Below are 16,425 nucleotides of genomic sequence, written 5' to 3' on the forward strand. Positions count from 1 at the left end.
AACATTTGTCTATCATGTGGGAAACTAATTTGAGATTGTTCTGACATTATTGGTACAGGAATGAACGGAAACTTTTCTAATAAGTTTTAAGTCGTTCTAATTTTATTAAAACAAAGCTATTACATTATCAGATCAAGGACATTCGCGAGTATTCACTTAAATGAAACTAATCACGATTGCTAAATAATATATATATATATATATATATTGGTAAACGACAGATTTGATGAAATATGTTTTGTAAAATAGATGTAACAATAATGAACAAACCTTCATGCTTCAAGAATATTACATTATCCATGTATACAATATCTCGTATGAACTAAGAGTTACGAATGACAATAAAATCGTTGCCACCATTGATGTCACATAGAGTGTATACCTACAGTTAAGAGATCATTTATTATCATAACTCAGTTGTTATTGTCTTAATTGGAAACTGAGTATATCTGAGAGAAACTTAGTTTTGAATTTATATATATATGTACATGAACTTACTCCCTTACTTTCCATTCATTCTTTCTTCGCTTCCTTTTTAATTCTATACATATTTTTTGGTCATATTGTTCTTCTCTTTATTTATGTGTATATAGTGTATACATATATGTATGTCTAAGTATGATGTTTGCCACGAAGTATATTTAATTTGTACATGGAAAGATCTCAACTCTAAATAGGTATTATAACGTAAGCTATAGTGTCAGCAATATTTTGAAAAGAAATCCGAGTCTGAGGGTTTTAGTAATTGACTAATATATTTCTTTATATATTAATACTACATCTTAAAACTCATAGAATGCTGGACGAAATATGAGGTTAGTGTAGTTCGCGTATAAGTCAGTTGTTGTTTTGTTTCGGTCCTGATAAGGTGAATCCTGTTTCTTGTTTCGTCACCGTCCTTTCTCGTGAGATGAGGCAACCCGTGACATCATTCATAACTTTCTACAACCAACTTCGTTTAGTTTTCACATTTTAGTTTCTGAGTTTTGTGTGAGCACATGTTCAGAAGTGTAAGTGACTATATTATTCTCTCTATCATTATAATATTTTTGAAAATATAGATCTAAAATTGTATTGTAATTCTTTTCCTAAGTAATAGTTCTTATAGTACACTATAATAATGTCTTTAACATAATAGAAATGTTGAGTTAATTCTTAAATTTAGTTCTTCCAATGAAATACTTTATTTATAATAATAATAATTTATATCATAAGGTTTTTATTATTAAAATAGATGTTTACAATATGTGCATATTAAGGTACTAATTCTTTGAAACACAACCGGCTCAAAAAAGTTAATAGAATGCTAAACATAAGTTTTGTCAGTGAGTGATCGTGAGAACATTTTAAAAGTTCTAAAATGTCTTAATAGAAAGCTTCAAGTATTCTAATGGACATCACGAATTTACATTTCATTTATAACAACCGTGACTTATTAAATAAGGCTAACATACTCCCAGTCGTTCAAACTATTGTATGTCATATACATTGTTTAATGTATCTACTCTAAATACTTAAACTATGCCGTCGTTGAGTTTAAGAATTATTGAGTAATTAAGGTTTGGTTAGTAAAATGATACATTGAAAACTACTTTCAGTTTTAGTATAACACGTTTTTAGAATAAATAAATTTAGATATATTCTTTCTTTTTAGGTAAAGCTGTTAAGACAATGATATTAACATTTTTATTTATGTCATTCCAAACGTCATTCGGTGCACCTAATCATGCGCCTGCAAATAGAACGATAGCAAATTACATCCCGGAGGAATTGCTTGTGTAAGTTAAACATCGAAGAAACGTAGTTTATTCGAGTTGTTTATGTAATAAATTGAATTTAAATTAAATGAACTCATTATTTACAGCACATATTGATTATGATTATTGTTAGTTCAGACATGATTAAACCGTGAGCGTAATGCTTGGTTTTGTTTTGATTTAATTGAAAATATTATTATTCGGATATACTACGCGTGATTTATTTTTTGTTAAAACTACATACTCCCCACGTTTCGGTTACTTTTCAGCAACCGTGATCACGGCCAGACGAGATGTAATTTTACAAAAATAAAGCACACGTAGCATATACGAATAATATTAGTTTCATTTAAATGAATAAAACTCGCGAAAGTCTTAGATCTCATTTTGTTTTGATTTGTTTCCATGTAGTAAGCATTCATAACTGCTACTTATTATATTTAAGTGACATATCGGATTCTAATGAAACCATCGCCAGAGCTGGTCATGGACTGCTAGCTGTAGAAAATCAACGAAACGTTAATTATTACGGGAATGGTCGATATAGTTCTCAGAGACTCAAATTCAATGACGTCACGGATGATGACGCCCACGTGTTTCAAAACAATGAAGACGATCAAAACGTTAAAAATCACGATTTACCAAAAAGACGAAGACGAAGGAAGCCGAAACAGAGTCACATCGGCTTGAATTATCCCGGAACTCAGCACTACGCCCCCGGCACTGGACTATACCGATATCCTTATCTGGCAGAGCAAAACTATGGTGCGTAGATTATCTATGACTTTTGTTTTAAATTTTAGTTTGACTAATATGAGTAATATCTCGTATAAATCTTCTACTTCTATGTTAATTTCCAATACTTTTAAAGCAAAAACAACAACAGTGATGAGTTAATTCCGTTCACCAAGCTTTTCAATTTAATCATCAGAACTGAACTTACTCAACAGAACATCAGTTAACAGTAATAGAATATATCTGTTTCAGTCTTTTACTGTTTTTATAGACATGAATAAAATCTCTCTCTCCAGCATCATCTGCCGCCTCTTCAATCATATCTTCAGTTAGTAACGCGTTGTCGTCTATCAGCGAACATGATGATCGCCAGTGCGTGGCCAGGTTACTGTGCGAGGCGGTGAGTGGGTCGCCAGCCTCCTCACTGTTCGACAGAGTGTCAGGGTTACAACCCCTATTGACGTTAGTATTAAAAGACTACCAAAATTTAACTGACTATCTATCTAATTTCCTACTAAGTTTATTAGAAAATACTTAGTAGTTTTTTGCCAATAAATGTAAGTACAAAGATAACTGTAAAGTGTTCCGATGTGTTAAATGTTAACGATATCCGAATGATAGAAATGCCTTTCTTTGTTTATTCGTGAGACTGCTCTGTCCGATTCTTCTAAGTGCGTTGTTATTCCAGCCTGCTGACGGCATACAGCGGTCTTCAATCTACTCCGGTGCAGATGTTCGGCCGCGCGCTGCTGCTGGGAGCTTCCCGGAGTAAGGCCGCGTGTCTGGATGCTCACCCTCTTTGCCCCACGGACACCGAGGAACTGGTTCATTACCTCAACAACCATAACGGAGGTTTCTTCAGGTAAAGGACGTTATTTTTATTGTTATCAGCTATCGCCAGTTTTACTCTCGGTAATGACAGATTTGTACAAATCTAGTCTGTGAAGGCTGACCAGTACACTTAGCTACACTCTCTGTCTACGTAAGGCAGTTAATTTCAACTCCGTATAGTTATATTTTCCTTATTCAGTAGACATTCTCATAACTATTTACAATTATCGTTTGTTAAGTTTTAATCAACATTAAAATTAATTTATCGTTTCATGTTTGTATTGTTGTTTTTCGAAGTGATATTTCTATAACATCACCCATTTTTTTGACACTTAGTATTGTACTTGTTGGAGTTTTCAGCGGAGCTTATATTTACTTGTTATGATAAGATTAAATTTAATGATGTTATTAATTCAGTTCTTTGGTTTCTTTACTACTATTTTCTATTCTTCTTTCTATTATCTTAATTAATTTCTATATATTTTCCGTTAATAGATTTTTTAATGCGCCAGACAGGCAGAATCTTGAACAAATCCATAACCAGCTACATCAGAACCAAATGTACAATCAGTATTATGGGCTATACGGTTCACCAAACAGTGGACTATACCGACCGGGCCTCTACACTCCAGGAGATCAGTATGGACTCGCATTTCCATATCATAACGACGAATACGGAAATAAAATAGAGAAGAGGATACAGAATACTCCCATCAGAGAATATGAGAGGCTTCATCAAAAAACGCATACATGGACATTTCCTGAGGTTGAACATAATGATGTTAATGATCTAAATTACATTAAAAATACATTAAAATTTCCGTATGATGAATCGGAGGGTAGTTATAGAAAAACTAGAGGCTTCACTTTTCCTACTTACAATAACTATGTCACTGGGAGCGACGGGAGGTTCGTCTCAGATTCGTACAAACCAACTTATAATCAGTTTTCATACGTTGATGGGGGCCACCACAAAAGACCTTCCTCTCAAAGATTCGAAGGATTTCAGACGGTGTACGTCGTGAGAGGCGACGGTGATCCCAACCACCCTGAGATTATACATCTCCGACCTGGCCAGAGTGTCCACTGAGGATATTATATCAAACAATTGCATCACTCGGGTTCACGTACTCGTATTACAAACAACTTAATTTAAGTTTAGTTCATTTGAAAACAATGTATTGTCATATAACATAACTGAAACCATGAAACGCCATGTATTTTCTTCATTCAACACACAATTTAAGTAAGTTGTATACAATAAGTATATATTTACACATCTCCAATGCCAAATAAAATCCCTTGTATTTTAATAGCTTTTAATATGTTTCTGCTTCGTTGATTCCTGATTTCTCGACTGGATTTTTTATCACTCTATAAGTGAGCTCGACGTATTGATTTCAGCGTTTAGTAAAACAACGTAACAATCATGCGTGTAGATTGAGATACTTTAAGAAATAATTAAGTCAATTAGAAAGATAATTAAAAAAATCATAATAATAAAGCCTTAATAGTTGGATTTACCAAAAACAACTAGGTTTTACCCAACAAAAAAAACCCCTAACGCATTTAGATATAAATCGAATAATGGCTTAGAACCACCGCAAGGAAACTAGCTTTCAGATCGACAAAACCTCTTCGATATTGGTAGATCTATTAGAGAGCTACGATGCCACAGACAGACACACACTCAGACAGACATCAAATATATATCACCCAATTTTTCACCGGCTTTTAAGATAATCAATGTCTAGGGACACGTACCTACGTATACATACATATATATTGAAATTTGCAATGACATTATTTTTCATTATGTTTATAAATAACTGCAATTCACTAAACGACTAATTAATAGCGTATATAAACGTGCGGACACAATGTCGGCACAGTAATATTTATTGAAGGAAATCTTCATTCGAGTTCGTGAAATGATTAAGACTAACCTTTACAGGAACCGCTCCTTGTATTGACGGTTGAAAGAAACGCTCTCGACACGACTGTAACGATGAACACAAGTAACTTAATGTTTGATTAATTTTAATATCAAACTCATTTATATTATTTGAGACGCTTGTGAGTTGTGGCGTAGTGATCAAAATTAATTATGATTTTACTTAAACGTGTCTATTAACTATCAACAAAATGAGTGATTCGATTAAAAGATGTACACACCTGACAATAACTGTGTTAAGATCGGAAGTGAGATCTAATGAGGAGCTATCACGTGATGGTGATATTTGTCAAAACTAATCCTTTACCAACAAAAGTTTAAAGATGTAGGTACATTCAAAAGAACCGCTGAATGTGTTTGTGGAGGATTTAATTTAAGATGAACATTTTATTAACATTTTTCGCTCTCCTTTATTATACGTACCGTTCATAGAACATGGGCCGTGGTTTATTTTTATGCTATGGCTTCATTCGCACTGGAATCGGGGAATATCTTGCCAATGTCAACGTTTTTATATGGACCGTGTTACTTACTAGATAGATATAATAAATGATGTTAAGCACGCTTGCTGCGGACTCATAGTCCCTTGTACAGGGCTCTCTCCAAACTACTTCAATACGAGGTCGCCATTAGAAGGGTCTCAACTGCACCAATACGAGATATGGTCGTCTAATTCACAACACGACATACGATACGACATTCATTGGTTTTATCGTATCGGACATCTGCCTGAAGATCGTGTGGTGTAAAAGTGTGCGTTCGTGACATTTGCTGATTTTGGTGAAACAAGGAGATCACGACGTCCTTGAACTTAGACGCCGTGTGGTTAAAAAGATATACCACCGTCCGTGTTGAGATACAAGAAATTAAAATGACATGAAATAACACATCCAGGGCACGAGATCATTTATATATGACGTACGTTACGAGATATTGTTTCAGGAAATAAAGCTTGTGATACAGTGACTGATATAATTGTGATCTCTTAAGAATTATGATATCATTTTCAAATCTATTCAGCGGCTTACCGGATTTCAAACAAATTTTTTTTTTACTATGGCTTCATTCACACTGGAATCGTGGAATATTTTGCTAACCTCAGCGTTTTAATTTGTTGAACGAACTTTAAACGAACGATAAACTTGAGTGCCCACTGTGCTCAGAAAACACGAAGCAGTTTGTCGAAATGTTTATCAATGTCGTATTAATGGCCGCCATACTTCGTATAATTGACAGCTACAATTGACATTCGTCAGTTTTCCTAAACGACTACTGTCAAAGTATTGTATTGTTATTAAGAAACAGTTATAATTCACGCTACACTAGGTACGTTTGATTGAGGTTATATTTTTTTAAGAATAAATATACTATAAAGGAAAGATTTACCCTAAAACCTACTGTGACGTACATTAATTGTGTAAATCAATATATATTCCGATAAATAAATATGTTTTTAATATGTATCACGATTGTTTGTATAAGTAAAGTACCTTCAGTATCATATGAATTAACAAATAGGTTTGCTTGTTGTATATTTGAGTTATATTTTAATCATAAGTCGTAGAAGTAATATGATGCAACTGTTGTTAGTGCGATCTGGAGCTGTATGCAAAACAGAATGCAACACACGAGAATAAGATGACATCCATCGCTTTACATAATGAGAAGACAAGCGGCGAACAACACTACATATATTAATGTGTCTGTCTGTCCGTATCAAAACATAAAACGAGGAGATTAGCTTCTAACAGATAGCAGATTCTGCGAGAGATTTAACATCAATTGATTCGCTGTTTAAAACGGAAATATTGGCTACTGTTACTGAACTGGAACATACAACCTTGCATTGATTAGTATCGAGCAACGCCGGGACAGCCCTAGCGCTGCTCGAACACGATTGAAATCGTGGTAACAGTTGGCATGTAATGTATGCGAGGCGCGCTCGGCGGTGGCTTTGTTTTCATCATTTACATGGACGTGGAAGTATTCTTTTGAATGTTTGTTTCCGTGCTTTTGTTGTGATTCATTTGTTTATTTGCTGAATAACAAGAATTTCTGCGCACACCTGTTACCTAAGTCTTCGTCACAATTTCCTTCTAATACCTATTTGCATGTTCCAGTTGAAACGTCGAGATACAATAGAGGATTTTCCTCGATTCTGATTTCATTGGTTCTCATTATGAGGAATATTTTATGGAAAATTTTATATAAATATATTCAAGACGGCTTCAGAGGAATAATTTTGCAAGATTTTTTTTTGGAAGGAAGGCTTCTGAAATTCAATTATGTTGCCCTCAAAAAATACAAATATTTCAAATATCTTATTGGTGTCGTATATGGCCTGATGAGAAGTCGCGTTATATAAAAACTATGGTGCGTGATGATAAATCTATATGAAGTGTCGGAGAGGAGGCCGGGGACATAAGATAATATGATAACATCCAGGTTTCACTAAACATAGAGAAAACTTGTAAAAGCCAGACCAACAGCTGTATACCCGTAACAGGAGCCCATTATACAATCATTGTGGTCTTTACTTCACGTCTACTTATTTTTAACCATTTAAGTATATGTAGTGTACGTTATACACATTCAATATCTGTATGTACGTTTATGTTCCACTCTATCATCTCTCGTTTTTTCACTTTTCTGAAGCTAGGATGATTTTAATTCATGCTTTTGGGTTCACGGTGGAATTTTGTTAAGAAACGATTCGTTTAAACTTTAAGACTCATTATTTTTCTTGCTAAGAATAAGAAGGACCATCCGAAAATAATAACAGTCAGTAATTAAAGAAAATTTAAAATTTATATAGTTATTTTTGTAATGTTTCTCCTAATAAGGTATTGTTCTTAGGACACTGTCATGCAGACCATCGTTGTTATATTTAAGGGAAAAATCTGATTTAGGAAGAAAAAGAATGATGGTAGGAATAAGACGAGGTAGCATCAAGCTTACGACCCGTCCATACTCCATTCATCTAATGCTATATGCTGTGAGGAACTGTAATCAGATCTGGACGAGTAGGTACGTCTTGATAAAAATTGAAATATAAAATCTGCCGGAAAGTACAAGATTCAATACTGGCATGTTTTATTTTATACTTTTAACCCCCGAAACAAAGGCGAGGTGTTATAAGGTTGACGTCTCTCTCTGTGTGTGTGGGTATCGTCGGAAGTCTCAAAGGATCGACAGATTATGATGAGGTTTTTATACGTCATTCATAACGAAAAATGTGTAATGAATACCTTAAGAGGAGCAAATATGTTAAGAGGAGCTGGGACTGAGACATTGTAAAAAATAATCACCGTTTATAAAATATTGAAATAGTTTAAGCGTCCGATTTCTTGTGTCTTTACTTAATTATGTTTAAGTATGAATCTTTCTGAAGACCTGTAATACATTGACTTTGACTATTATTTAAAAGTTAATGATATTTATAAATAACTATTATTGAACATGACTCAAAAATAGCCTAAGTTTATTAATATAAATCAATCAAACGAATGAAAACTATATTGTAATAGCACAAATATAATTCGAAATAAAACCAATTTTAACCAAAATTATAATTTTGTTTATTCCTGAAGGCATGTAAATATTTAATGACAAATGCTACTCTTAATTTCTTTATGATCACTATTTATTTTATTAAAACAGGTAGAATAGAACCTCCTTCCGTGAAAATAGATTATTTCTAAGTATTGAGACTAATAAAATTAGTGGAAAGATGTTGGCGATCTTTTTTAAGGATACGTATTGTTATACCTACAATCTACATATCTTTAAAAAAAGAATATGTATTACTAATTAGTAAGATATATTAATACGACTTGATTTTTATTTATTTTCCTCAAATTCAGTCTAACAACAGTTATCTGACATATCTTCGAAGAAATCATAAAAAAAAATAAAATACCTATCAGCGTACAAACTTTCTAACTTTCACGTTACATTATAAACATAATATATAATTAAATACAAATTAATATGTTTGAACCATATAAAGGACTATTTAATTGAAAACATTTTTTTTAATTTCATCAATTGTTCGTTGTCATGATGGAATTATATTCACTACATATTAATTTATAGGACTGTTGATGTCCTGTTTAACTAGACTTCAAAATATTGGTGATTTGATTGATAATTAATATGAGTCTTGGTAATTATAGTTTAACAAACTTTTTCTCATACTTAATAATAATAAGTTATATAAATGACATAACCTCTTCATATTTTTATAAATGGCGTAAGTTATATATTATGTTAATAAGTAATTAAAAATGATTGATTTAATTAACGATGTTTCGTGTTCAACAGTAATCAATATTCGGTCTGACTAACCATTCGTTTTATTTTAATTAATTAGTTGATATAAATTTGTAACAATTACCATTTTTATCCAGGACCTTCAGAAAGAAGGTATCTCAAAACGATTTTAACAAAGTTCCTTATTGACAACAATAATGTTTAACATTTAATAACAGTTGCAGCAAAAGAATTTGAACCATGTCGTCGGGTAATTAATTCTTATTTGTCGTATACTTTTTGCGCTGTAACCTAGGCATTCAGAGCTCGCCCTAAAGCTAAACAACTAAACTTATTAATACAATATAAGTGTTTATAGTGAAAGTCGAAGGACGCGCGGCAGTATGCGTTCAGCGCTCGATCGATGTGGATGTGTCGCATAAAAAAATATATAAACATTTCGCGCGCGTTCGACACTTTGAAGTTTGCAACTGTCAAAACTTGTGCCTTAAGAAATTCCGAGTATGACACAGTTTTTCTTGTTATTTATTATATAAATCACGGAAGTCGGATGTATGATTGTGTCTGATCTAAGAGTTTCGACCGCGTCTAATCAACCCCATTGATGGTTTGTGTTCATATTTCGTTTTCGGCAACCTTGACTAATGACCGTTACGTGAAGTTACACAAGTTTTGAATATTCTTCTCATATATTTTTTAAAATATTTCGTATTCAAAGAATGTTAATAATTTTTTTTTAGAAAGGAAACTCAATAATTACTATGGAGTCGTGTACGTGACAAATCGTAAACCAGTGTCTCATAAAATATTATCGGATGATAAAGTTATGTTTTGGTTGTATTGAATTGATCGAAAATATATGATTCAGTGATAAGTTCAGGTATAACGTCTTAGGAATACATAATTGATATAATATATATGACATCATAGAGCGATTGGTAGTCTTGGTATGGAATCAAATATATATCTAAAACAAAAATAAGTCTAGTTCAGCCATGTGTTGATACAGTAGTCTTTACTCATATTAAAAACGTAATACGAGTATAAAAAGATCACTTCCGCATATAATTTCTCTAAATACATTTTTATCAACATTAAAAGGTGCTGTGATTTGCGATACATTAGTTATCAGATAACACTTTGTTTAATTACTTACGTAATGCTTTTCGGAGATTACATTAGATAATGTGAGGTGGAAAGCGGCTACAGGTGATGAATTAATATAAAAACATTTTATAAATTATAGCAAAACAAGCTAATGATGTTTAGGAAATTTACTTATATCAAATATATACAAATAACGATATACCCAAAAACCCGGGGGATTTTTGATAGTTTTGTAGAATATTTGTTGAATTAATTTTTGGTAATTAAGTAAATCGGAAATCAATAGAGAATTATTAATTAATTGACTGCATGAAACGCTTTCGATAAGAAAACAGACAAGGTTTATATATATATACTAAATAGGCTCTTTTATAATTTTTGCAAAGAGCCCGTACGAAGCCGGAGCAGGTACCTAGTATATATATATAAATTATGCGAAAAAAAATATTATAACTAGAGGGATTTAAATATAATATAAAAAACGATCACCTCGCGATATTTATTTGTTTGAAATTATTATAAAACATAATCCGCTGACAGAAAATGATCGCGAGCGAACACAGATTCGCGAGCTAGTTATATTCTAATACCATCATAATATATTTAAGAATATTTATTGTAATTATTCTCAGTAAAATCGTGACAGTGTTTTGTTACGCCTCCTTTAAGGACAACCGTTAGCTATGTCACTGTGACGTTTTATAAAATAATCGGTTATATACTGTACTGTTGCCGCGGCTTCTTCTGCCTGTCAACCTCTCATCAAGCGTCCAGAAAAACACGGATCTTCAAGGGGTTTCATTCATATAGAACAATAAAATAAAATTGTTCTTTTTTTATTTCATTAAATCCTCTTTGGTAGTGTTCTAAATAAAACTTTGTGATTTGTATGTACATTAGAATCAAGTCATTTTAATATATATAATGGTGTGTGTGTGTGTGTGTATGTGTGTGGGCTCCCTTTATCCATTTATTTGACAGCTCACTTGTAGCCGTCAATGTCATGTTTTTAATAAACCCGCCCACTGGCAGTTATTGGAAGTACACACGTGCTAGTTAAGATTATAATAATAACGACATAATAAGAAAAAAAACTGTCATGTATAATGTTTATATAGAAACTAGATATGTAATGAACTTACTGACAAGTAAAAAATTGATGTTTTTTGTTTAAAGTTATAATATTTGGTGAAAATTAGGCCGACGTAGGTTTAATATGATGAGAGAAAACAGGGGTCAAATGTGTAGTGACCAGGTCGGATGTTTGACATAGATCCGATGTTAGGGACCAGTTCGTTGCATTCAAATGAAGAGCATCATTATATTGGAAGCTGTCTTTAGAATTCATCAGATCGTAATCTCACGAATCGAACTCTATAAATTATTTATAAATGATTCACTAGTATTTGTTTCTCTACGAACATATACAATGTCATATAACACGTAGGATAATATTGGAATAAATATCCCAATAGACGGCGGACTTTATAGTTATGAATTCCGTCGCTTGTTAAAATTCCATGTGTTCTGTAATGGCGGAAGAAGGGCCCAAGAAAGGTGTCCATGTTTCGCTCCGTGTTTAAAATAGACGATGGGTCTCGGCTCTGAGATGTCTGACAGCCAGGGAATGACCGCCGGGTCTACCTCGATACCTTTATAGTAACCCATACCTCACATTAAATATTAATTTCACCAATTAAACTGCGGATTGTTTTGGCGCCATCTTGGACGGTTAGGCGCCCTCGCGGGCCGCGGCCGACGCGCAATAACGTTTTATGATTTTCAAACACGTCACGTTACACGAGAGCTGATTTATATTTAAAACAACATTACAGAATTATTAATGCTGTATTGTATACAATATATATTTTCACGCAATCCTTTAATACAAGTCCACTAAATTACTATTATGGTGACATAAAAAAATGTTTTCCGTTAACCTGCTGAGAGTTATGAAATGACTTCTTGCTTTATAGGAATAGAGGATATAATTGAATAAATAAATGAGTGAATGATCGATACGACCGATCATAGTACTAGATGCGGTAGACTTAAGGGCGAGAATCATATGAAAGACAGTTTAACGGTAGCTCGTTATAGGAACGGATGCGTTTCAAATATCGAACGTGACGGGGCTGGATGAGTTTTATTGAGGATCGTGGATCGTGGATAGTGGATACAGGATCCGCCGTTATTTGTGATTTGGATCTTTTTATAAACAATATTTTTTTGGGATCCCATTAACATAAATCAACGTGTTGTGAATTTATAAACGAAACACAATATTGCATAAAGTTAGCGTCATATTAACATCTGTTGTGGGGTTACAACTTACAACACTTCAGGTTTGCATATATTCTGTTATTACTTATTGTTAATTTGCGAATCATAATAGTTGGTAAATGCTTATTTGAATACATTTTTTATTTTATTTAATATACTATATATTTAACTATAATACTTATAATATGTTATTTTAATGTTAATTTGTGTGTGTATCGTATAAGGCGAGCGGCCGTGACTGACTAACAGCAAGGCTCGCAGTTTGTACCATACAATAAACATTTAAAATTATATATTGAACATATACAAGGACTATGTGAACGCACTGAGAACGTTATAATTTTTAAATATACTGGTATAATCTTAAATAATTATAATAAATTGATTCTAGTTATGACCTTTACATTTTTAAAGGTCTCGTTTATTTTCAAATAGGGTTCTAGTATCCAAATATATAGAAGTGTCGCTTCGTCTGTCACACATTAAGTCGATAACCAGGGATGTGGGTTAGTCGCCTACGGATGGTTCTGTATATGAATAAAATTTTTGTGTGTTTCGATAAAAGAAAGTAAAATGTTGAAGGGCGTTAACTAGCGAAACCCGGCCGGCGAGCGCTAATCACAGACGTGTGTTTTATCGTTAGTTTGTTTAAGTGGTTTCCATTTCACTGACACAAATTATATTTATTTAAATCTGTTCGTTCGTTCATCATATTATTATATTGTTCAGTATATTTCCTGTTCTTTACCTATTTTAAAAGTGTTCGTCTCATGTTTTATGTCTTCTGTAAAATATTACATTTGAATGTCCTGTAACTTTTGAAACCATTTAATATGTAGTTAAAAAAATTCCTTTAAACTAAGTTTAATAATAATTTCGTGGATTTTACTATGCAATTTCATTTTTTTTCCTTAATATAAAGTTAAAGTAGATCCTAGTTGTAGCGTTGTGAAGGCGTAGTGTGGGCGAGCGGCGCACCTTACGGGTGCCGGGCAGCGGCCACTGGGGACACGTGCCGATAGATGAATTCTGTTAACAACCGGTTAAAACTTAACTTTCAAAGATAACTGAGATATAATTAAGATAATATGATCTATTACAGTTAACGGTCACATCTGTAGACTAACGAATAGTGCTGTTTGACACATTTTAATAGATACACTTACTATAAAGAAACATAATGTTAGAAAATTCAACTTATTCTCAATCGCATAAAGAGCATAAAAATTTCTAAAAGTAAAGCCAATTAGAAAATCCTGTAATCTTATATAAATATACAAAGTGAATGATTTTAATGAAGAGCGTTTGTGAACGCCGCGGTATTTATAGAAAGCCGTCGGATATGGAGCGGCCACTCTGGTTATTTGCTGCTTCGAGAAATATTTCATGCTGGAGACGCTCTTAGATAATATTAAAAAACTAGGTTGCAGCTGATTGAGGTGAGGATGTAGGAAATACGAACTACTTGTAACACTCGAACACCCAGACTCGAACTTGGGACACGATCGTCACTTATGATACTGAGCTATCGTGTCTTCATACTCTCATTGGTTTTTCCTTTTTGACTCTTATTATTTAGTCACCGGCTTCCGCGGTTTGTTATCTATATATTTCAATATATTTTATAGGTTTTTTTTTATTAAGAACTAATAACAGTGTCAATGACTCCGTCAGTGATGTGTGTGTGTTGTGTCAATAGGTGACATTAGTGTGGGAAACAAAACGTACAACGGTAAGTACAAAAATCAACTGTTATATATTATATTATTCACTTTTAACCAAAATATATATGTATAAATGGTCTTTTGAAAAAAAACCTTAAAAAATCGCATTTATAATAATCGTTCTGGCAACATTATCACTTATCAGTCCACAGTGACTCTGATACATGTTACTCAAGTGATCCTTCGCAGCCTGTATCAGTAATTCGTTTGTATTGCCAATATAATTTCTGCGCTCGTCATTGACCCACTGCAAACGGTCCACTGTAAATAGAATCCCAAGTGAGAAACGATTGATAGGAATCATTACACAACCTCTCAGTGTATACAGCGTGGTACAATTCATAACTTATTATATTAAACATGACTCATGTATAAGTTTATACATGTCATTTGTCTTCTAGTAACGCCACCGCCCGTGACTCGGGCTCCAAGTTATTATTATTTACTGGTCTGTCAGATGGCAATTGAATTATTATTTGTTGGTTGTAGACTGACGGACACAGAGCTATCTTTGTGTTGAAGAATCATTAAGACTCTTATAAAAAATAACAATTTAATACAACTTTTAAATATAGTCTGATAAATGTCACAATTTAAAATTCTGTCCAATGTATACCTAGTGCTGTCGAATGAATTTTCAAAATGGTCGCCGACGTGTTTGTTAACGATTTTCGATCACAAGGTCAATGTCGCGTGTGTAAAGTTTTGGAGTAAAATAAACTTAAAACCTGATTAAAATAAGATTCAAAACGTATTGTTTATATTTATAGACCCGCATTCAGCATTGTAATATCGATCGATAAACTCGAGACGATCGTGCGACAATGGAAATAACTTATACAGATACGCCTTTTATGTAAAATATTATATCACTATAACTTGATTTAAATAAGGAGTTTTTAATGCGAATGTTTTTTTTTAATAAATACAAACACATCTTTGGTTTGTTTCTGTCAGCTTGGGCGTGTTTAGTAATATGTATTATCTATTAGACGAAGCCGGCTGTCTCTATAGTTAGTATATATTTGTTAGGGTGCTCAAACTGTATTTAATGCCAGGATGATTTATCCAGTGAGTTGGGTTCGATTCCCGTGTGGACACTTGATGTCATGATGTCATAGTGTCACAGCATCAACCTTGGTAGGAGCGAGCATGTGTCGCGGGAATGCCGGCACATTTTCGCAACCCGTCGTATATGGCTAAAGCGGTCATTGCTGGCGGGCCGACCTTAGCCGCTCCTGACATACAACTCTACACATACATACACACACACATAATAAACTATTTATAGTCACCTTTAGAATCATACTTTTACAATTATTAAAACTCACCTTAAACTAAACTCTGATTAAATGCGAACTTTTATTTCAGTTTACGAGTAATAAAATAAAATAATATTTTTAATATATTAATTAATATTAAATGAAAGTGAGTGTCCGACCTTGGACATGCCGTGATAGTACGTTTAAAATGATTATTATAATAAGACATATGAACCAAATAAAATTAATTTTGGCCCGATACAATGTTGTTTATGTATTAAATCATATTATAAGTATATTCATTAAATATAGACGGATTCTTCAATGGCAATTGTTGAGTATGAGCCACCGCCGGCAATACAAGACGCGCATGAATCAACATCGCGTCTAAAATAATCTGTTCTTGGTATATTTGTCATTTTAATGATATTTTATAAAAAAGGGAAAAATGGAATACATCAGTGGAAAGAACTGCGGCCGGCTGACGTACTGTTCAAACA

At 33.1% G+C, this 16,425-nt stretch overlaps 2 protein-coding genes across 2 annotated transcripts in view; both read left to right on the forward strand.

Annotated features, from left to right (window-relative positions):
- The first annotated feature begins 801 nt into the window (after nt 1-801).
- On the forward strand, nt 802-9,109 carry LOC116774175 (uncharacterized). The gene is made up of 6 exons (XM_061523867.1): nt 802-1,010; nt 1,655-1,778; nt 2,203-2,522; nt 2,789-2,954; nt 3,181-3,354; nt 3,819-9,109. The coding sequence occupies exons 2-6, from the start codon at nt 1,672-1,674 to the stop codon at nt 4,411-4,413; spliced, it is 1,362 nt and encodes a 453-aa protein (XP_061379851.1). The 5' UTR covers nt 802-1,010; nt 1,655-1,671; the 3' UTR covers nt 4,414-9,109.
- Nucleotides 9,110-9,930: 821 nt separating this feature from the next.
- Nucleotides 9,931-16,425, forward strand: part of LOC133319462 (inverted formin-2-like) — a 36,410-nt gene continuing 29,915 nt past the window's right edge. The window contains 2 exon segments of the mRNA XM_061523944.1: nt 9,931-10,156; nt 14,568-14,671. The gene's annotated coding sequence lies outside the window, so the exon portion shown is untranslated.

This window comes from Danaus plexippus, chromosome 20 (genome assembly GCF_018135715.1).
Source record: "Danaus plexippus chromosome 20, MEX_DaPlex, whole genome shotgun sequence".
Taxonomy (NCBI): domain Eukaryota; kingdom Metazoa; phylum Arthropoda; class Insecta; order Lepidoptera; family Nymphalidae; genus Danaus; species Danaus plexippus.